Source organism: Heptranchias perlo, chromosome 28 (genome assembly GCF_035084215.1).
Source record: "Heptranchias perlo isolate sHepPer1 chromosome 28, sHepPer1.hap1, whole genome shotgun sequence".
Taxonomy (NCBI): Eukaryota; Metazoa; Chordata; class Chondrichthyes; order Hexanchiformes; family Hexanchidae; genus Heptranchias; species Heptranchias perlo.
In genome coordinates this window covers 22,945,656-22,969,818 of record NC_090352.1, presented here as the reverse complement: position 1 = coordinate 22,969,818, position 24,163 = coordinate 22,945,656, and the positions used below count along the sequence as shown (strand labels likewise).

General features: G+C 43.7%; 1 protein-coding gene across 1 annotated transcript in view; it reads right to left on the bottom strand.

Annotated features, from left to right (window-relative positions):
• Nucleotides 1-202: 202 nt before the first annotated feature.
• Nucleotides 203-24,163, bottom strand: part of pitpnm3 (PITPNM family member 3) — a 323,972-nt gene continuing 300,011 nt past the window's right edge. The window contains exons 19-23 of the mRNA XM_068007892.1: nucleotides 17,003-17,151; nucleotides 9,944-10,093; nucleotides 7,892-8,075; nucleotides 6,651-6,779; nucleotides 203-1,293 (exon numbers count right to left, since the gene is read on the bottom strand). Coding sequence (XP_067863993.1) covers nucleotides 988-1,293; nucleotides 6,651-6,779; nucleotides 7,892-8,075; nucleotides 9,944-10,093; nucleotides 17,003-17,151 — 918 coding nt within the window. The 3' untranslated portion in view covers nucleotides 203-987. The remainder of the gene's footprint in view (nucleotides 1,294-6,650; nucleotides 6,780-7,891; nucleotides 8,076-9,943; nucleotides 10,094-17,002; nucleotides 17,152-24,163) is intronic.

Here is a 24,163-nt window from a genome sequence, read left to right as displayed (position 1 = left end):
AAAAAGGCCAGGGATTCTCTCCCCAGCCAACACTCACATTTGATACAGGGGAAAGGGGGGAGCTATTTTAACCTAACTCGCCTGGCGGGAAACTGACTGGATCGGGTGCAATGCTGGTTTTACACTCCCGCCCGATTTGACTCTCCATCGAAGTCAGTGGAGAGAAATCCTGGACGGGGTGGGAAACCGGCATTCCGCCCGATCCCATCAGTTCCCCGCCAGGCGAGTTAGGTTAAAATTGCCCCCCCCCCCAGACGTCTGACATCAAGGTTCCTGTTACCGTTCTGAAAAGCAAAGACCCAGAGCACTTTTGAGAGAACCGAAAAACAGTCAGTCCTCGTCAACGAGTTTCTTCCCATATTATTGTGTTATTCTACGTCTCAGCTTAATACAAGGAACATGTATAAAAATATACATGAATGATCCCAGGGTATCTCATTGGCAACAGAGAGTTGCAGTCGTCTTTAACACGTTCGAAGGAGCCGTAACTCACCTGTGCTGCAGGTGTGACTGAGTTATGACTCAGTAAGTGCCTAAAGGCCACTGTCACTGGTGAGATGTTCAGCTGAGTTTATGAGTGGGGAGCCTCACCCATTGGGAGCGTATGTTGGGAAACTACGGGCACGCTCCTCGTGATTTTCCAACTGTGATTTCCCAATATACCCTCCCGGAGGGCAAAACTCCACCTTCTCTCCGCCCTGCAATGACGGTTCTCCAATCGGAGGCGGCAATACTGTTGGGCACCCGTCTATATTATTTAAATGAAGCTGACCTGTACAGATTCGCCGGGGGTCAGTGCCAAGGTCACATGTGGGGGAGGAAGTGCTGCCCAACGCCATTGATTGGGCTGAAGAGGAAAATCCAGCCCGATACCTATTTGAACAAGAATGGGCTCCACAGTGCACAATTTGCTCCAAAATACCTTTTCCGGTGTACCTTCAGACTCCAGATAAAGCCTGGAACTCTCTGTTGCCTATGATACAATGCTCACACGCCTGGTTCAGATTTGGAGCCACCACTACGGGCCCAGGCTATGCTGTGGGGGTGTCTGTCATCCTTATCTGACTCTGGTTGGCTTTGTGCCCGCTCCGGCTTGGGATTGCAGGATGGCGGGTCGGGTTGCTGCACTGACATAGTCCTGCGCAAATGGTTTCTTTTTCGAAGAAAGTCCGGCTGAGCAGAAAGGCCGAAGCTGCCCTTGCGTAAAATCATTCGAGAGTTGCTCTTCTTTGGGCGGGAGCGATGGCTGAACTCAAGCTGGGCAAGGTGAGCAGCATAACCTTCAGAGAGAAACTGCCAGGAAAAAAAATAACAATTACGATCAAGCAGAGGAAAGCTACTAGTGTCTTAATTCTCATTCTGATTTTTACTGGCTTTTCGGAGCAAAGGAACATTAGGAACAGGAGTTGGCCATCCAGCACCTCGGGCCTGCTCCGTCATTCAATTAGATCATGGTTGATCTGCACCTCAACTCCATTTTCTAGCCTTTGCTCCATATCTCTTGATACCCTTACCTAACAAAAAAAAAATCTATCGACCTCAGTCTTGAAAGTTCTCCCAGCATCCATGGCCTTTTGGGGGATGGTTCCAAATTTCTAGCACCGTTTGTGAGAAAAAGTGCTTCCTGATTTCACCCCTGAACTTTGATTTAAAGATTTTGTCCCCTTGTTCTTTATTCCCCACCAGAAGATAAAGTTTCTCCGTACCACCCTGATCAAATCCTTTTAACATTTTAAACTCCTCAGATTTTGAGAAGTAATGGGGAGGGAAAACCATTAGCAAGTTTCCAGCAGTTATTTATTTCTTTTCAGTTACAGACAGATCATTTGCCAATGATTCATCCCAATCTGATATCAATTTTATATCTATTTTTGGGGCTCAGTTTTCTCTGATGCTCTCCTGAAGGGTGACAACTCCAACTAGGGGTTCAGTTTATCCAGTACCTCAGCCAAGTGATTATTGGCCGTGTGACAATAGCCAGCGAGTGTTGGCGCACTGTTTAACCACGGAAGCATCACATTTAATTTATTGACATACAGTAAACATACCATCATGAGGCTGTTTAATATCTATTTGTCATCAAACAAAATGGTGGCATGAGGAACCCATTCTGAAGTTATAAAAGTACACTATTATAAAACATACATCTGTAACTTGTATTATTAAAGGGATCAAGATCAATATTAAGGGGACATTTATGTGGGTAAGTGCCCTTCCTCTGTATATTCCTTCCCCTTTAACCACAACTTAGAAGAGGAGCTTTACTGTAGCAGTGTGACAACAGCCACTCGGCCTTACTGAGATTTGACATTGTGTGCCAAATTAGCGGTCATTCTCTGCTGTGGGTCTGTACATATTTGGAACTGGGTTGAGATTAGCCAAACTCATTTTGCATATGACCCTTATGGCCACTGGAAAGATAGCCTTACTTCATCCGTCTGGAATGGATTCAAATCCAAACACCAGAGGTGAGAGGATAACGTTTAAACTGTACTCTCAGTGGCGCTAGGATGTGTTTCAGAAGCAGCCGACTCTGCGGCCCTGCTAGAATCCAAAGAATTCCAAAAGCGAATAAAGCAAGACAATGTTGGCTTCTAACATTCACTAAACATTATTGACACAAGGAAGAACATTCCACCAAACTGCACTTTTCCTTCCTGACTGCTTCAAACTCAGTTTTCTGCTGTTTAATTTATTCGGCCTTTAAGAGTTCCGAGATTTCTAAAATGAGGTTATTTCCTGGGGCCTACAGTGCTACTCGCAACATAATCCTTTGGCCTGTTACTGGTCTTTCCTTTTCGACACTTCACACAGTCTACCGATAATTTTTAAAAAGCACAGGAAAAATAATGGAGGCCTCTTAAAATAATTTTAATTTGCTGAAGGCTGTGAAAAAAAGATGCTGAGTAAAATTTTATTGCAAGAATAGTATTGACTACAAAAAAGTAAAGGTTGGTGCACTACTGATGTTTCACCTCTAGATGTGGTTCATGTCCAGTTAAATAATATGCTGTACGCTATTTACAAAACATACCGGGGACATCTAGAGACTTATTATAAGATCCTAGATGTACTATCTGCGCGGTGCTGGCTACTCCCCACCCTCATAAGGTGAGGTCAGTTTATTAACATCATTTTATCTCACGCCCAGCACTTTGTATATAATATACTGGGAGTGCCATTGGGACTGGGACTGGAATTTCAGCAGCCAGTTAACAACAACGACATGCATTCATATAGTATCTTTAACGTAGAAATGCATCCCAAGATGCTTCACAGGAGCGTAATCGAGCATCAGCATTGTTCTCTGGGAAGAAGGGGGGGGTCAGGTGAGCAGTCAGGGCAGGGTGGCATGGGAGAATGAGGCAGTGGACAAGGAGAGGCACAGGGAAGGGCAGGAAGGGGAATTTTATTAACCCATTAGGCACCCCTTTCAGCGCCTGTTCTGAATGAGCCTTGGGCTTAGTTTTTTGCACAGGTTCCTAGTGTCCTTCTCACTCTTTGCTGCATTGGGATTCGCTCAGTCCTCCACACCCGATAATACTGTGCCCACCATCATATTATTGGTCCCCTAGGGTGATTGTTCCTCACCTCCACTTGAGAGAATATGTTATGACCATGGCCTTGACATTGTGTGAAAATTAATGTACGAATGCTTAATGCATTTGTTTAAAATTCCTTTGACAGTTCTTCTAATGAAGGAACTAACTCTTAAAATAATCAGTTTGAAATAAATAAGTTAGCATCCTTTTTAAAATAGCAGACGGAGGAATTTCACAAAAATGTGTTAAGCATTCCTAATGTTCAAAGTGCAATTTCAAGGCCCTTGTGCGATGTGTGAATAAGATTCTGTTAAATGCGAAGGGAATAATCTCAACCAACTGACAATTGATACAATGGTCTAAATGGCAGATAAAAAATAGGGCTTAATTTATATTGTTAGTCCATAATAAACTACACTGTAGGGAATGGCTGTGGTTTTGTAGATGGAGACAAAGTCAAGGTCAATTTGATATCCAACTGATCAATGTACTTGAGTGTCAATTTTGGTAGACGTTCTGTTGCAATGTTGGTAGATTTTCTGTTGTAATTTAAATAAATCCAGTGTAAAATGTATATGAAAACCATAAAATGAGAAGCTTTGACATTAACTGCACTGAATCCTTTGCTCTCATGATGTGATTTATTTTGCTACTGTTATTTATCGCCCTCTGCTGGCTAGTTTGCATTTTCTAACACACGCAGGCAGTATAATTTCCGGGTAACCAACTGTTGATTGTGCTACAACCATTGACTGGCCAACTAGGGTGTGGTAAGCAAGAAGATTAGAATTGAGAACAGGAGATACCAGAGTCCATGGCACACCTAGTAATCGGGTACCTGAGACCTGCGAGGCACTGTTGACTAGCCAAGCTGGCTTACAAGTGGGACATACGACAAAAGTAGAGCTGTCCCTGGGAGCTGCAGTTCAACCAGCTTAAACCATGCAATTTAACAACACTACCTCACACACACTTTGTGCCCAAGAAATCAGCTGGTTCTGATTGCCTGGGATGGAGTGAACACACTCCCCCCCACCCCCATAGGGATGTCTACTTATGTCCAGAGAATTTTAGTCCGGCACACAGTGGCTGCAGTGTGTACCATCTACAAGATGCACTGCAGCAACTCGCCAAGTCTTCTTCGACAGCACCTTCCAAACCCGCGACCTCTACCACCTAGAAGGACAAGAGCAGCAGGCACATGGGAACAACACCACCTGCACGTTCCCCTCCAAGTCACACACCATCCCGATTTGGAAATATATCGCCGTTCCTTCATCGTCGCTGGGTCAAAATCCTGGAACTCCCTTCCTAACAGCACTGTGGGAGAACCGTCACCACACGAACTGCAGCGGTTCAAGAAGGCGGCTCACCACCACCTTCTCAAGGGCAATTAGGGATGGGCAATAAATGCTGGCCTTGCCAGCGACGCCCACATCCCATGAACGAATAAAAAAAAGTCACAGGTTGGTAAAAGCCTGGCAGGGGCCCCAAGTGTGCACGAGGTAGCGCTGGAGGTCAACCAACTAAAACCATGCAGTTTTCCAGCATGAAGAATTGTCCAGCTGGGACTTCACTGGCCCTTAGGGCATTGGTTTGCAGGATTATTTGGAGCCGAGTGGGAAGAATCCCAGCTCCCATTAACGTCTCTACTCCTTTATGTCCCAATCTGAGGTCTCTAGGATGAATTCAATTCTGTGCATCCTAATTGATAACCCTTTGCTCAGAGAGATTTCATTGGAATGTAAGGTAATGTCTGATTCCCTAAAATGAATGAAATCAAAGTTGATGCACAGATATATATGCTTAGACTTTAACTGAATAGCTATAGTTGCTAAGCAGTGCTGTTGCTTTGATTATAACAGTACTCATTCATATGTTACCATGGATTACTTGGTTGTTGCCTTGCAATTCCAAGAATGTACCAACAAAAGTTTTGAAAATCCAGGTTTACAACAGGACTCATACTCAACTTGGTAAGTGTCAATGTTAATTCAAATTCTTCTCCCTACTCCTGAAAGTTTTGACACGCTGAGGTTCGGTTCTAACAGCACGGGTTACCCTTCGATACCTTGTCCAAGTGGCCACTCATCGTGTGGAAACCCAGGCAGGTGGTAGGAATCGCTACTAAGCCCTATCACGTTTTTGTCCGACAGCCACGCATTTCCCAGAAGAGGTCACTGATTAGCGATCTGCAGCAGGGAGCCTGACACATTTTATTCCCCCTTTCTCCAGACCCGAGGAACTGGAGCTGATTATAATACCCCTACGCCTGGCCTGGCTGAGATCAGCTAACAATGCACAACGGGGGACTGAACCTAGTCCCTTCCCTAAATGAGCCATCAGGGAAGCTGTAAGAGTTAATGTTGGAACAGAAAAGCATGACATAAGTAAGATATTGAGAACAAAATATATTTCTTTGCAGCTTCTCGTTGCCCAGACCACTTTGATTCAAAAGAATGATCCCACCCATTGCTTTCCACAGCTGTGCTGGCTTCCATATAGCCAATTCTCCAATTTCCAGGCCCATACTGCCTCATCATCCTTGTTGTTTAATTCCCCAGTGTATGCCTTTCAGAAGTGTAATAAAATGTCAGAAGCGGGTTAAAAGTACAACTATTTCCCACACGCTGATTTTTTTTGTACTGAACAGAGGCACAGAGCAGCAGGTGAGAGGAGAGGTGAATCTGCAAATGATAGTTGATGCTATTGGGCATCCCACTGTGAAATGGAGGAAGACGCCAAGCACAAGGAAGAAAGAACATAACAAAACAATGAGAGAGCAAAAGAACTGGATGAGAGATAGAAAATAAGAGAATTGGAGAAAAATGCAAAGAATGCCAACATTAGTTGATGAGAACCATAGGCTGAAGAGATCTTGATATGGGACTGCAGGGCGATCAAATTAACAAAGCTATACATTATTAAAAAGCAATCACAGACCAGGAACAACTAAAGTTTCACAAAAATAGATGGATCTACAGCTTTAAGGCTTACAATTGAATGTGGTGCATTTGATACTGCTATTTCTCTTTTTTTTAAAGTGAGAACTTTTTTAACTCCCCATTTCGGTTACATGCTCTATCATGGACTAAAGAGGCACATTACCTGACATTGGTTCTGATACTTTTTTGATGGGCGTCCAACAATGTAGATTTGAGATGGTGACAACCCCAGCACATTGTACACTGAAATGTCTTTCATTGAACCATAGGCTGAAGAGATCTTGATATGGGACTGCAGGGCGATCAAATTAACAAAGCTATACATTATTAAAAAGCAATCACAGACTGGGAACAACTAAAGTTTCACAAAAATAAATGGATCTACAGCTTTAAGGCTTACAAACATTTATTTTCCTGCCTGGACTTTTAGATTTTAAGATCTCTTGTTATATACGGTTAGTTTGGGCTAGATCAGAAAACAGCATGTACAGCCAAACTGAGCTTTCCCTGACAATGACTGAGTCAGACCATGCTGTATTTAATAAGGGTTGTCTTGCAAATAACAAGCATTTGCTCCTGTAAGATTTGTACAACGATGGAATCACTGTTATTTTTATTTGTGCTTTTCATTCAACAACCAGAGGGCATATATAAACAATCTGATTAGTATAGGATTTTTGATAAAAAATTAGTAATTTCTTCAGTTTTTATGTGCAAAGTATTGAGCATTCTCATGTCATATAGCTACCTCTCTTTACTCTGTCCTCACGACATGCCTGAACCCAATCTTGAAAGAACAACCCCATCTCCATCAGCATGACTTCTACTTCTCACACTTGCCGTCTTTGTGGCATCTCGAAGTGAGACTACCAATTTAGTCATGTCAAGTTGCAAGCAATTTTGTGCCCACTGGGACTATTCAAACTCAAATTCACTTCACATAAGACCGTACCTTTCACTTAGAACCCTTTTCCACAAGACAGAAGAGACTTTCACCCCATCTGTCTCAGCTGGTTTCAAACCCAGGTGAAAGGCCAGCGTACTAATCCATTTCCTCTCCCCACATGCAGTTTTTAAAACAGAAACAAAAAAATATTACCTATATCAGCCTGAAAATATTAGTTTAATCTGAGATAACATCAGAACAGGGGTAGGCCATTCAGCCCCTCGAGCCTGTTCCACCATTCAATTAGATCATGGCTGATCTGTATCTTAACTCCATCTACCTGCCTTGGTTCCGTAACCCTTAATACCCTTGCCTAACAAAAATCCATCAATCTCCGTTTGCAATTTTCAATTGACCTGATCTCAACAGCTTTCTGGGGGAAAGTGAATTCCACTACCCTTTGTGTGACATCACTATAATTTTGGTTCCTTCATTCTTAGCACTTTAGCGAAGCTTACCTCTTGCACAAGATTGCGTAAGAAGATTGTTTTTTGTCGCAGGGGATCATGGACCAGACCTTCAGAGAAGAAGATCATGCCTTGGGGGAAGTTATGCTGACCCAGCCAGGACACCACCCGTTGTTTCTGCATGTCTGGGCGCCCAGTGATGTAAATGATGAGATAGCCCAGGTCCTGCCAGTGTCTTTAAGAAGAAGAAACTTTCATTTAATGCGACATCCTTGCTTTGAGAGAATTACATGCACAGCAAATGAGACCGCAATACAGCAGTTGTTACTGAATGAAAAGTCTGTACATTCCAGGTATTTTCTGTGGTTTTCTCATTTCCTACATTGGCATCACCAAAAAGCTCCATAAGGAAGAACGTGTGGGGAATAATGTTATGTTGTGCCCAACCAAGTCCCATGCCAAGTTTCTCACCGAGATATCCTCACTGCTTTCCTCCCTCAGTCTCTGCACCGAGCAACTTCTCATCCTTGGTGATTTCAGCCTCCATCTCAACTCATCATGCCCTCTTTCCTCTGAGTTCACTGCCCTCCTATCCTCCCTTAACATCTCCCACCATATAATCGCCCCTACCCATATTCACCCCCTCAACCTTGTTATCGCAGGTGGCCTCCCTACTCCCATTGTGTCAATCACAAATAAGGCCATCTCTGATCACTTCCTTGTATCCCTCTCCATTCACATCCCCCTCTCCCTTCCCAAACCCACATCCTCCTATGTCTGCCCCTGGAAAAAATTCTTCCCCCAAGTCACTTACAACTGCACTTTCAAATTCCCAACTGTCTAGCCTTTGGCTCTCCATTCACCACGACATTTCTGCAGCTACCAAGCTGCTCAATCACACCCTCGCCTCCACCTATGATGCCCTTGTCCCCATTAAAACCATTACTCTCTCTTACCCTAGTCGTTACCCCTGGTACGGCCCCCATCTCTGCTCCCTTAAGTCCAAGGGACACAGACTTGAATGTTTATGGCAGAAAGCTGGTTTAGCCATTCATCACCAGATCTGGCTGGACCACATAAAGCATTATCGGATCCTGCTCTCCTCTCCCAAAACTGCTCATCATTCCAGGATTCTCCAGGATTATCCTGGAATGCAAAGATAACTCCTGTCTTCTCTTCACTATAGAACGTCTTCTTAAACCCCTCTCCCGCCCCCTCTGCCCTCACCTTCAACAAGTAAGAGGAGCTCGTGGGCTTCTCTGTCACTAAGATTGAGACCATTCATTCAGCTGCCTCTGCCGCTTCTCTCCCTTCTCCTAGCTCACCAAGCCAAACTTCCCCTAAGGTTCCTCCCTGAACTTACATCCTTCTCCAGTTTCTCTCCTATCTTGCCTCATGCCCTCTCTGAGCTCGTCTTGTCCATGAAGCCCACCTCCGGCTCCCTCGACCCTATTTCCACCAAACTGCTGACCACCCAACTTCCCTTCCTGGTCCCCATGCTAGCTGATATTGTTAACAGTTCCCTCTCCTCAGGTACTATACACCTCCCCTTCAAATCTACCGTCATCACTCACCTCCTCAAAAAACCCACACTTGACCCCTCTGTCCTTGCAAGCTACCGCCCTATCTCCAACCTCCCTTTCCTCTCCAAAATCCTTGACCGTGTTGTTGCCTCCCAAATCCGTGCCCATCTTTCCCGCAACTTCATGTTTGAATGCCTCCAATCAGGTTTCCGCCCCTGTCACAGCATTGTAAATCACCTATGGCATTGCCCATTGTAAGTTGATGAATATAAGTTTTTTTTAATATACAAGCTGGTGTTGGAGTCGGGAGAGAGACTTCAGAAACTCGTGCCACAGAACCACCTGGTGCCCAGAGCCTGCAACTGCATTGTGGCAGTTGACAGAAAAATTGAATGGGAAATGTCGATGTCGCAATTAACAATGGCAAATGAGAACAGAAAAGTGTGATCAGAAATCGCGATGGCAGGAATTATGGTTTGTGGGAAGGAAGTCTGCATCCTATGCAAAATTTGTAATAACACATAGTTTTGAAATGTAACATGCACAAATACAAAGAACGTGAAACCATGTGCACCAGTACCTGACCACATCCACAGCTCCTGCTCTGACCTTAGGGTCGCTGCCCATGATCGAGACGCTAGCAGCAAAAGAACCATCGATGCTGAAGACAACACATTCCATCCCCTTTGGCAGCACTGTCAGGTAGCTCTCTGCAAAAGTCTGGTCACCTCTACATAAAGTTATAAAACTAGGGTTAGAGATTACCATTCTTTAAACTCGAGTACAATCAAACTGCAGAGTAAGCTTGCCGGACGTACACAATAATGAAACTTGTGCCGGTTGGGACATCCCAGTGAAATTTTATCAGACAATCACCATAAAACTGATAATTATATCCATATGATTTATATTAATTATTGTTAATTGTATTCAGGTGGTGCCTATCAGTTGGGGATTCTCTTGTATCCATTGATAAGAGAGCTGATCTAGTGTGTGGTGTGGGTGTAATGTGGATCTCTGTGAATAAAGGCTTGGAAGCAACTGAAGATCGGGCTCTAGTATTCTATCCTTCTCCACCGGGCTATCCAATTTAAAACAAAAACAACTATCCCTCAGTATGGATTAGTTCCATGGGGTTCAGTTGAGAAAATATCCCCTCGAGAGGAATTCCTAACCATGGCCCGACTAACCAGCATCTTATAACTCTTATGATATTTTTCTTCTCAACTCTAGATTGCAATTAATAAACAAAAGCTTCTAAAAATACACAAAACATTATACTATGGCCTTGGATAACAAAACCAAAATTTGAGAACTTTAATTTATGGTTAATGACATTGTTGGTTAATGTCCAAGGAAGATTACAGTTAATGATGGATCATTGTAATCTTTATCGGAAGTTCTAATAGAACAAATAATCTGAAGCAGGCAAACGTTTGGCTTCAGCTGAACTTTTAACTGGCTGTAGAAACCCAACCAAGTCAGTAAAATATGAACCCTGGACTAAAACTCCTCTCTAGATGAGAACTGAAGCCATTTCGGGGATGTAATTCCTCTTAGCGCAAAGACAATGTATTAAATAGCAGTTAATTATCTTTGTCCCTTTTCTACAGCGCACTTGTTGAAATGCATAGATTTACTCTGGAAGCTTGGATGTGTGAGGGAATGCTAAAAGTAACACTCAGCTGCGTGGTCAATCACAGGAACCTGCATGTTCTGCTTAATTAGTTAAACAGCTACTTAACCAGTATAAATAGCTGTCTATGAATCAATCCAATTGTGGCCAACATTTCAGGGAGGAACAGTACAGACAGCAGAAACTACAAGTAATAGATGAAGATCAATGTTACAGGCAGGGAAAACCGCACTATATAATGTCGGGTAAAGCAAGCATGGAAGCCCACTGCACTGGCCATTAAAGCAAGGTCCTGATCCTGCACAAGCTGGAGGGACATCTGGAAGTAAAGTGTTTGACTTGAAGAAAGGTGTCAGGGTGAGAAATGAAGACTGCGAAGAAGCATAGCCTGCTAAATATATAGTACAGCATACCAATCATAGTAGCTCATAGGTGCCTGCTGAGTTTGCTTGAATACTTTAGTAATCTGAAATGATTACTAAAGTATTGCCACAATTGCAACACAAAGGGAGGCAATTAAGAAGGTTAAGAAGCAAAATAGCTTAATTTAGCAAATCAAAAGGTTATCACGTAGAAATCTGCAACTGACAAAAATTGAAAACTGGTGATAATTATTCACATACAGCTGAGAATTACAATGCACTCAGTCATCTCGCAAACATTCTGTAGGCAATGTGCTTTACAATCAGTAATAATAATTGTGCTGCAGCCTAAATTGTTGCTCCTTTACGGCACCAAGTGTATACGGGCAGAGGATCTCAGTAGTCTAAACCCTCCATGTCCCTCAAAGTGGTCACTGATTGGGAGGCAGTATCTGATGTGGCTGGTTTGCAAGCAGAAGCAAAGGAACATAGTTCCAGTTTGTACAATTGAAATCATATACTTTATTTGAGCAACTGTGCTTTAGCATGTGATGTGTTGCAGAATATACTGTGTGTTGTTTGTTTACACAACATACCGAACTGTGCACTTGACTTCTGAGACTCTTTTTTTGACATGGATATGTCAGAGACACAAGAGTGGTAAGGTGGACTCTCTCAGCAACAAGCCTCATCACAGCACTCCATGCCATCATCTGAAGCAGGCACCAGCTCAGAGACACACTTTGGAGCGTTTCACAGATTTAGAGATAGTGGCACAGAACATGTCATTTCATATGGGTGTGGAAGGGGCAGAGATAGGGGCCAAAGGCAGACTGGCTGTTGTTGAATGGAAGCCTAGCATCACTTTGGTACCTGCTGAGAAATCTCATGATTCCGATCTCACAGAGCCCGCCATGAACCATGGGTAGAATCATAGAAAGTGCAGTACCAGGAGGAGGCCATTTCCTTTTTCTGCCTGTCTATCCTAATGCCATTCCATTTCTCGTTCCCCTAAAGAGTCATAGGATAATTCAGGAAAATGAATGGGGGCTTCTGCCTCCCCCAAACAAGGACACAAGGGTGAAAGAAGCCTTTTCCAGGGGAGGGAACTCCTAGGCCAGAAGTTTTTCATCACCAGCCTGGAGAAACAGCGACAGGCTGGTATGCCAAGTGAAAGGAGACGTACCAGCCCATTGGCCAGTGTATGTGGGGCACGCCTGAGAGTCCAGCCTGGGTCGTGCCTGGAGCACGGATAGCTGAAAAGGGTTTGGTGTAACTTTTTGACCCCTTGGAACCCCCACGAGTGGGCACTCTCCACCACATTTTGTAGCCATGCCTCTCTGGTAGATGCTTCTTATGCCCTCCCAGTGGTACGAGCGTGCATTCAAATATTAAAATGAGGTGACGTCTACCTGATCCTGCTTACTTTGGCAGGGTTAGCATCGCAGGTCATTGGTGAGGACATTCCAGCACTTACACTGGGTTGTCGGGCCCATGGGTTTTTTGGAGCCCCTATGTGTCTTTCTGCTCTTGTTGCAATGCTGAATTTAATATAGTCAGCAGCATGTCGAAAACCAGGTATCTGTGAACTCAGGAATGCAGTGGTAAATTGCAAACTGACTTATCCTTACTAAACTATTGCCTCAAAGGAGTCTATGGCAAAAAGAGTCAATGCCATCATCATTCCTCTACCACTACAGTTAATGTAGTAAGATGTTGCTTCATGGTTTCAGGGAATGGCACAATTCCTCAATGGCTTACTTAGTGAGGCATTGGCTTCCTACACACTGGTCCTTGGTGAGGTTGAGGTTTCTCTTTTGGATGCCAATGGGTAGTATCACAGTATCATAGCAGGTACAGCACAGGAGGAGGCCATTCGGCCCATCGTGCCTGTGCCAGATCTTTGAAAGAGCTATCCAATTAGTCCCATCCCCTGCTCTTTCCCCAAAGTAGTGGGACTTTACAGTCCTCACCCTACCCTATGTCCTCAGGCCTCCTTTGTTCTCCTCACACCTTTCTAGCTCTCCTCTGCTGCTGATCCTCCTCCTTCTCCTCTAACAACAACTTGTCCAGCGTAGCGAGACTTACTGATGCTTTGTGAACTGCTTCACTTCTTTCACTGTTTGTTGCTCTGCTGACTTGACCTCTGCGGACTCTCTTTGCTTAATTAATATGACTTTTATCATCATGATATGGCGTGAGATTCAGTGTTATTAGAAATACACCAGGGGAATACAGTAGCTAGGCGGGCCAGATGGACCAACGGTCTTCTGCCTGAAACTGTTATTATGTTACTGGAAAAACACAAGAAAAGTAGCATTTTCACTTTTAGTTGGTGCCTAACAAATACCAAGAGTTAGGATTCCATTTGCCCTTTAACAAGCTTGACTGAAAATAGGGAAGCAGAGCTGATTGATTGTAAGGTGGACAGCGGTGTCACCAAATCTATTCCTGGAGTGTCTAATGAACACTGGGCGCTTTCAGTAATCAGCTGACATCAAACATACAAATAAAATGTAGCCTTCAACTCAAGCCACCAACTTAGGCGGAAAAAAAAGCTGATTGAAATATCAATCTAATGTGTCAGTCTGGCATTCTTCAGTGTATCAAACAAACTGAGTACTTCATCTCAATTCCAAGGCTGAAGGAACAGCTTAACTCCCTGTACAAGCATGCAATAAATTTATTATAAACAACACAGTTCTTATAGAAAATTCACGTCTTGGTTCTTTGTTAGAACAACACGGAGATTATGATAATTCCGTCCATTTTTTTAATTTCAATGCAAATAATGACAGAAGAAGTCGAGCGATTTTGCATCTTTCAGAAAATTACCGCTGAGCATTGGATTATTTCCAGCAGCAACAGAACCTGCTTTTTGAAAATTGTTGAAAAATTCATGAAATGGCCACAACATGAAAAGAGTCATAAATGAAAACGCATTAAAAAAAACTGCATGTGCTGGAAATCTGAAAGAAGAACAAAAAGTCCTGGAAGCAATCAGGAGCTCAGTGAAATGTAGGACCTGAACACAGCAAACTCACACAATTATCCAGCCGACTGTGATTTGTTTGATTTCATTGTCGACAAGCAGGAGGAATGAGTGATCCATTCCTATGATTGCCATCCCCTTCTTTAATATTTTATAGAGACAGATGAAATATAGAATTATTTTATGAATTGAAAGTGGATAGATGCAGGCCCTCACAACAATAAGCAAAGAGGCTGTCACCTTTTAGTGTTAGAACAATTGAGGGGTTGAGATTGAACATTGCAAATATAAACTTACTTGGTGAACTGTTTTTGTATAGTTTTGGTGGAAACTCCAAATTTAATGAGGAGTTGTTGATTGGTTAGAGTGTCTGAAGTTAAACTTTAATTTTGTTAAGCCAAGATTCTTAAAAAGAAGATGTTTGTCTTAGATTAAAGGAGGGAAAAGGTCAGGTTTAAAGTCAGGAGAAGTTTGCAAATAAAAGATTGTACACAGAAGGCTGCAAGTATAATTCATAGGGTTTATTTTCAGTTTGGGAGCACATCGGGGTGGGGGGTGGTAACAGCGAGTGGTACCAGCGTGAGGCCAGAATCATTTACATGGTCAGGCCTTATTACAATACTTTTGGAAAGCTGCCAGTGCTTCAGTGAGTGGTGACAGGCAGCTCGCTGATCAATCGGGGGCGGGAAATCTGGTGACTCCTCCGTGGAATCGAGATGGAAGTAAGCTCTTAAAGAGGGTGGCACTGAGCAACATGCAGCGGGTGGGAAAATTCATGGTCCATCTGGGCCTTTAAAAAATCAGTGGCACAGCTTTTTTTTTAGCCATTTCCGGAATGGCTTGCAACAGTTGGTCCCTTTAAGGACCAGTGGCTAGGCCGCTCTATGCCCAGTACTACATGGGGGAGTACTTGCAGCGTATGGTCTGCCCATTGGTAGTTGGAAATTCTATCAGGGTCCCATATACAGCAGAGGACCCCTATTTGTATATTCAAGTAGGCACCCGCTCACTCCAAAATCACAGTAGGCCAGACATCAACCAGACAATGCTAGTTCTACACCCGGGCGGCAAGTTGAAAGTCTCATAGGGACTGATTCCACAGTTTGCAGTAGCCTTTCGATATCTTGCACAAGTGTTGTTATTCATGTATGAACCAAAACAATGAGGGTCAATAGACTGTGAATGCCCCACAGCCTTGCTGGTGTTCAGACATGCGCGTTCTGCAGCAAAGCCCACTAGCTACAGAAGCAATTACCCCGATGATGTTTCCTCTCCATACCCATGGACATGAAACCAGACAGGATATTTCAAAACCACTTTAAGAATATCACAATTCATTTTTATTATATCTTGAGATGTTTGAACGATCTCAAAATAGATTCCAGTTATATTATATTGCCTTTGAGATATCTTAAAATGGTTCATTTCCTGTGCCAACAGAAACTCTTAAATATCTCCACACACTTTAAATTAATATTATATTGTGCGAAGTGGGTGCAAGTGCCATCTAGAGTTGAAAACTGATTTGAGAGCTACATTTCAGGCACCATAAAATGAGTTCAGGAGATCTACAATTCCTTTTTGAATTGGTTCAAATTTCATTTGAGATATTTCCAAGTATATTTCCATACATTAATGGCAACACAATTTTACATTTCTAGAATTGAGTTGGGCAGATACGTAAAGGTGACCCCAACTTATGTTTTTGCACAGGGTCGATGACGATCAACTAAAAACACTGCAACTTTAACCATTTCACTAACAGAAATCCATATGTAGATTTGAATCACATCGGCACTCATGTAGCAACCAATATACGTTTGTCGTGCTGAACAGGAGTAGGCCATTCAGCCCCTCGAGCCTGTTCCGCCACTCTATCAGATCTTGGCTGATCTGTATCACAACTCCATTTACCCACCTTTTCTCTATATCCCTTGATACACTTACTAAACGAAAGTCTATCAATCGCAGTCTTGAAAATTTCAATTGTCCCAGCATCCACATCCTTTTGGGAGAGCGAGTTCCAGATTTCCACTAACCTTTGTGTGAAAAAGTGCTTCCTGATTTCATTCCTGAATGGCCTAGCTCTAATTTTAAGATTATGCCCTCCTTGTTCTGGATTTCCCCACCAGAGCAAAGAGTTTCTTTGCATCTACCTTATCAAATCCCTTTATCATTTTAAACTCCTCAGTTAGACCTTCTGAACTCAATGGAATACAAACTAAGTTTATGCAACCTGTCCTCATAATTTAACCCTTTACATCCTGGTATCCTTCTGGTGAATCTGCGCTGCACCTGCTCCAAGGCCAAAATATCTTTCCTGAGGTGCAGTGCCCAAAACTGAATGCAGAACTCCTGCTGGGATCTGACCAAGGCTCTGTACATCTGAAGCATCACTTGCTCACTTTTGTATTCCAACCCCCTTGAGATAATGACCAACGTTCCATTAGCCTGTTTGACTACTTTTGTACCTGTGCACTAGCTTTTAGTGAATAACACTGGCAAAGGACCTAATAAAATGATTACAAAATTATGATGCAGGAAAGAAATTCACTTTGGAGCTTAAAAGCAGCCAGAGCTTAATCAAAGTGCTTTTCAGCAAGGACTTAAACTGACACAACTCATAAAAGAGTATTTACAGATAGATACCTTACGACCATTTTCACAGGGTAAACTCCAACACTGAGCTTCTTTCCATCTGGAATGGTGTATAGGATCCTGCCACTGTTGCTGGTGATCTCGGTGTCGAAATATACCCACCTCCCTGCAGGTGGCTGTGTCATGAGGAGAATGTCAACCTGTACAGCATGGAAAACAGCAGAATGTTAAAGTGCCGCCTTGGGAGGCAGAATTCATCACTATGCTTTGAAGGAAATAAAAACAAGCAATCTTTGCTTTTTGTGTTGCTGACACGTCTCCCCACTGCTTCATACCATGGTCAATAGGAAGCATTGAGCATTTTTTGACAGCCGCAAAATTGAACAGAGCAAATCTAAAATAATAAACTCGCTATCCAAAATAAACAAATCCCCTTTAAGGCACTGCATCACAAACCCAGCATATTGTCATATCCTACAATAAACAACCAACCCATTGTCAAAGCTCATCAATGAAGAAATATTTCTGATAATAATTAACAAATCTAAAGCTCACTGACCTCAACACAAATAACCCTGGGGGATAAGTTGCTATAGTCATTATGTGTTGCAACCTCATAAGCACATTCTTTTTTTGAATGCTTTTTTGATCTTGCTACAAACACTGGAGCAATTCTTCACTCAAGATGGTGGTTCTGAATTACAAGCAGCAATAAATTCTCGGGTTCAGTCAAAAAGCAAACTGGTCAAGATTTGCTTCATGGCTTATAATGTAATCCTGCACTGGGTGTTACGGATATCACTGATACCTATCCAGTATCCTCCATTACACACTGCTCTGAGAATCAAGTCACTGTACGATCACTGCAGAACAACATATAAAAGCTTCCATCATAGCCTTCAATCATAATAATATCAACACTAATTTTAGAGGAGGAAAAGAAAGCAAAATACTGCGGATGCTGGAAATCTGAAATAAAAACAGAAAATGCTGGAGAAGCTCAGCAAGTCCGGCAGCATCTGAGGAGAAAGAAACAGAGTTAATGGGCTCGAATTTAGCAGGCCTGCGGGTTCCCAGCGGGTGGTCCTCCGGGAGCGTGGTCAACACGCTCGGCGAAATTAGTGGGTTGCCCACGCGATCGTAGCAGGCAACCCACTAATAGGAATCAATTACCTGCTCCTCCGGGGTCCACGGCGCTGGCCTGCGCGTCGGTCGGGCTGCGCATGCGCAGTACGATCTGTCAGCTGGAGGCTCTCTAGTTAAAGGGGCAGTCCTCCACTGACAGATGCTGCAACCAATGGAACAAATTGCAGCATGGAGCAGCCCAGGGGGAAGGCTGCTCCCAGTTTAATGATGCCTCACCCCAGGTATCATCAGATGGGGTGAGGAGGAGGGGGAGGACACAGACCTTCCACCCGGCGGGCGGGAGGAAGCGGCCTGCCTCTGTCACCAAGAAGGTCTGGCTCGAGGTGGCAGAGGGGGTCACCTGCACCACCAACATATGGTCCACCTGCTTACAGTGCAGGAGGCGCTGCAATGACCGCAGTAGGTCAGCCGCAGTGAGAACACGAAGTCTTTCCCCTACACTCCGTCTGCCACAACACTGCCCCCACCCCACATCTCCTTCGGCACCGCCAACACTATTCTGTCACATCACCCTTCATACCCACTCAAACCCCATCCTCATCTTACCTCCACCTACTCACCTCGCCAGTACTCATCCTGCCACTAACACGCAACCCAATCCTCATACAATCTCATTGCTCCATCCCATACTCACCCTCTCGTGCATCTCCCTCACGGCCAGCCTCACTCAACCTGCCACCACCTGTGCTGCAGCCACAGGGCATGCATCACATATATGCAGTAGGCAGCGTAAGGCAAACGTGTCGTGAGCATGAAGGGGGTGCACAAGGGTGTCTGAGGGTTTGTCATGGGTGTTACCTATATTGAATTTCAGAGCAACAAACAGCACACATTATATTGACACCACCACAGCCATGTCTCCGCGAATCCTGTCCATTGTGTCCAATAATGCCCGCTCCTGGGTATCACTATGAGGACCCACCACTGATGCCACCCATCGTGTTACTGCAGAGTAGGTGCAGGTGTATTTGCAGGGCTCGTCCGCGCAGACGACTGAGAGACATCGGCGGTGTAGCCGGCTGCACCCTGGAAGGATGCGGAGGAGAAGGTGTGGAGGGCAGTGGTGACTTTGACAGCGACAGGTAAGAAGTTGGTGCTGGGGCCAGCCAGGAGCAGCTCGGCATGAAGGAGGCTGCAGATCTCCACGACTACATGTCGAGCGAATCTGCGCCTCCCTGTGCACTGCTGCTCGGAGAGGTCCGGGGAGCTGCGCCTCGGTCTGTGGACCCTGTGGCGAGGGTAGTGCCCTCTGCGATGCGTCTCTCTCTGCGGTAGCCCTCCCTTCTGCTGTGCAGGTGGGCGTGCAACAACACTGTGTTGGGGGGATCCACGTCTCTGCGGCGGACGGCGTGGACTGCGAGGCTGCTGGGGCTGGTCATGCTCTTCGTCCTCCGAGGGTGTCCACACACCACCCATCTGGCAGGTGTTGGTCTGAGGGGTTGTGCAGGGTAGGTGGGTGGTTCCTCGGACTGGGGCTGCGGTTTCGTGTCGGTCTGTCCTCTGGCTTGGCGGGGGGTGGTGGGGGGCAGGGGTTGCCCTATGTGACGCGGTGGCCTCCTGCGTGGGTGAGGGCTGTCCCCCGTGGAGTGCACCTTGGCACCTGCCACAGGCTGCTGGCTGCAACACGCCTGGTTGGAGAGAGACTGTTTCCCCCAGTGTGTGAAGCTCACTGCCTTGAACCTAAAATCCCACACTTCCTCTTTTGACAGCTGATTCAGCTCATTAACTGACCTCAACAAGCAAGGTAAGTACTCTCAAGTGGAACCCCGCTGGCTTTAATTGCCTGCGGGATTCCCACCAGCGGGGCCTGCGCGCGCAGCCCCGCACGTCAGCGCGGTACCCGGAAGTGGCCGGGATTTCGGCGCGATCCGGTCACGTGACCGGATATCGGGATTTTCCGGGCCCCCCCGCTGGAAACCCGCCGGCAACCCGACGCCAAAATCGAGCCCAGTGTTTCAGGTCGAAGACCTTTCATCAGAACTGGAAGATGTTAAAAGAGTTCAAGTTTTTGAGCAAGTACAGAGCCAGGGAAAGGGGGGGAGGGAGGGGAAGAAAGAACAAAAGGGACGGTTTGTGATAGGGTGGAGGGCATGTGATTAAATAACAAAAGGGATGATGGTGCAAGGCAAGGAGAGTGATTATGGGACAGGTTAAGAAACAAAAGATTGATCAGGAGTAGCTGTAAATGACAGCAGCAGAACCATTGCCAGCATGAGCTGACCGAAAAAATGGAAGCAGTGGTTATGATCTGAAGTTATTGAAATCAATGTTGAGTCCAGAAGGTTGTAAACTCAACTCCCTCCCCCTCCCCCTCACTTTCCCTGGCTCTGTACTTGATCAAAAACTTTAACTCTTTTAACATCTTCCAGTTCTGACACAAGGTCTTCAACCTGAAACGTTAACTCTGTTTCTTTCTCCACAAATGCTGCCTGACTTGCTGGGCTTCTCCAGCACTTTCTGTTTTTATTTTAGAGAAGGAAGTTTGTTTCATACAAAGTCCTCCCCCATCTGTCTAAACTCATTACTTAATTTTAATCTAACCAGGTAGGAAATGTCTTTATTTAAGTAATTAATTTCCCCTCCTATGTACACCCATTATTGCTAATGTAGCCATCAGCTACTTTTATTATATATATTATGGGGTGGCCTAGAGGAGCAGAGGCGCCTGAGCTACAAAACCTTAGTTCTGGCAGGATACAGCCATGTGGTGCTTTGTCACATGATAATGCTGGAGGTGATATGAGGATTTACTGTAGTGGTTAATATGGAGAATATCTTTGCTTCTACGAATTATGTAGGGGACCTGTCGATGGATGCTGTTGTGATTTCCTTTTTTTCACAATTGTTCACCTGATCAAATACAGCTTGATAACCAGGATGCCACATTCACCTCTCAGTCACACTATCTGTGCAATGAAAGTGCAGAAAAATGTCAGCAGTTTCACTAGCTTCTGTGGAGGCAAAATGGAATGGGCTCCATCCAGGGACATGGCTTGATGTACAATGTTGTTGTGGTACATTGCTAGGTTTTCAGTGGTCCCACAAGGTACCATTTCAGTTTTCATTGCACAAAATGGAAGAATTTTTTTTAAAAAAAGCTTTAGGCTAAGTGCAGTCAAATTACAAACCATTTCATATTTCATTCACTTTGTCTTGACCTGTTACTATTTCAGAGCAAATATTAACTAATTTTAAAATTAGAAATAGTGCCTTTTCAATCTCCCTCATGACGACTTGTGAAATTATTGGCAGTTACTCCATATTGAAGGTAGTGTGGCTGATGCTTTGAGGTGATCTAATTGTAGTAAATTCCAGAATTGGAATTCAATGGACAATAGTGCTTACTGCCAATATCGCAGAGCAGTCATGTTGTTTTTGCCATCTCATTACTGGTACACTGCTCAATTATCGCCCAGAAAGAAAAACATTATTTTCATTTTATTTAAGTATAGAAGGTAGTGGGCTGTACAGAACTGGCATTGCAAGTGAGAGAGGGTGCAGGGGCAATGAGGTTGGCCATACGCAGATAGCGGTCAAAAATCATCAAGAAAGGTCAAGGTCCAGCAAATCAACCTCCGGGAACGAGGCAGAACCCAAGCCCCAGGCTACTGAAAGAGGGCAGGTTAATGGGAAGAAACATTGCTGCAGACATTTGGAACTCTATAGGTAGCCATTGTCATTTATTCAGAATTTTTAAATTATCTTTATGATGTTATGAATATTATTTTTAGTTGTACATCGTGGGATTGGTGGCCAACCAACATGGCCGCTCAAAAGACTTGGAAAACAATTATTTCAGGCATTTGCTTGTTGTTCATTAGCTGCGTTTATGAATGAGATTTTTATTTTACACACAGGCAACGATTTGTAATAAATAGGACATTTGCGCTTAACAGACATTGGTTGGGATTTGTTTGTTTTTAATCAATTTGAATGAATTAGGAATCATTCATTTTTCATAAAATGGATGTTGGAGTCAATCAGCATCTTTTGCATTCTGTGAATATTTCCCAGGTCCTATGCAGATTTCCCATACCTCGGTACATTTTTTGCCTCATGCATTTGCAATAGTTACAATACTTTGTGTACGTAAATGTGTTTGAGGTCTTACATTTAACTTTTTATTATGCTTTTGCTAAAATTATCATTTGTAAGTTTGAGGCGGTTTGATTTATTTGGCAGTTTTTCTGATGACTTCATCCAATCTATTTGGGCTACACACAAACCCTCTTCTTGCTATTGAAAGGCCATTACTCCACTTAAATACTGTTGTGGGCACCATTTTCCACAGGAATGCCCTTGAGCTCCCCGCAGTGGCTTGGTGGGTAAATATATGGTGCTACATGTGGTCTAAAACATACTGACCAGAAAGTCCAAAGTTCTTAAAAGCTTTCGAGCATTCTCTGTTCTTTCTCATATCATGCTTCCTATTAATAGTTTATATCCTGCTAGACACCTTTTATGGGCTAACATTACGTCAATTACTTACAAATTGAAAATAACCAGAAGCCTGATGGGAACTGCATTTTAAAAAGCATTTTCTTGTGAACAATTTTTAATGGCGAACATTTGTAATATGTAGCAATTAATTTGTGCAACTAAAGAAATATTGAAATTTGTTGAGCTGATTTAATTAAAGCACGGTGCCACTGGATATCTGTCATCAGCATCAAACAGGTTCCGTTCTTTATATGTCCTACATTAAAATTGGACAGAAAGCAATTGTTTTTTTAAAAAAAACAGATGTCATGAAAGATATCCGCACGGTGTCATCCTGACAGTGAACAAAAAGTCTTTTCAGAAAAGCATCCTCTTGGGGTCTCACAAAATTCTAATGCAGCGTTATTGATTAAAAGCTCCTTACATGTGTCTGTGGTGAATAAAGTCATTATAGTGACCACTGGAGTCGAATTACAAGTCAGTTTCAGCGTTAATCTCTGCCAGGATAACGACAATGGTGGATCAAAAGATATTCACAAAAAAGCCCTATTTATGTTTTGCTGTGACTATTCTGACGTGTCTCTTTTGAGTTAACAATCTGACGGTAAGGTAGCACCTTGCAAACAGCGACTATGTTATTGCATAGAATGCACAGCACTGAAACAGGCCTTTCGGCCCAACTGGTCCATGCCGGTGTTTATAATCCACATGAGCCTCCTCCTACCCCTCTTTATCTAACCCTTTCAGCATAAACTTCTATTCCATTCTCCCTCATGTGTTTATCTCACTTCCCCTTAAATGCATCCAAGATCCTCCCGTGGAGGCATAGTCGGAAATCATGAAAGACAACACCTCATTTGACAAATGAGACCAATTATGGGGCTTCCACTAAATTTTCTATTTTCAGATCCAATGACTGATCTGCAGAGCACTGCACTATTCCTTAACTTCCCTCCTGCTTTTTGATTACCTGCTGTAGCTCATTTCACAATCAAATTTTAATCGTATTCACTTGGCCTCCCCGATTCCTCCTCACCTTGCCCATTAGTATCCTGAGATACCTTGTCAAAATGCTTTTGGAAGTCAATCTACAGATCACTGCATGACACACACAAAAAAAAAGCCTGCTCAAACAGTAACCGTATATAGCAATAGTTTCAATTCAGGTGACTAATGTACTTAAAACACTCAACATTTTACTGTTCAAGTCAATCATCCTACAGTCCAGTTCAGTATTCGCTTCACTCATCAATACTGGTGATATATTACATGGCACTTTTGGCATTAGTGCTGATTTAAACAGGCAAACATCAGCATGCAATTAGCAAGACCATCTGGTAAGGAAACACATTGGCTGCAGAATAAAAGGGTAAATTTGTTAAAACTATGATTATGATTGAATTTGATATTAGGTTTGAGAGGGACAAGGTAGAGTCACAAACCAAGGCAAACTTCAAAGGGATGAGAAATAAACTGACCACAGTAAACTGAACTGACAATGGGTAAACCTAGAGACAAGACTGGGAAGTATTCAAAGAAGTATTTGGTAGGATGCAAATCCAGTGCATACCTCTAAAAGGCAAAAGCTCCACTTGTGTAGCTAAGCAACCATGGTCAACAAATGAG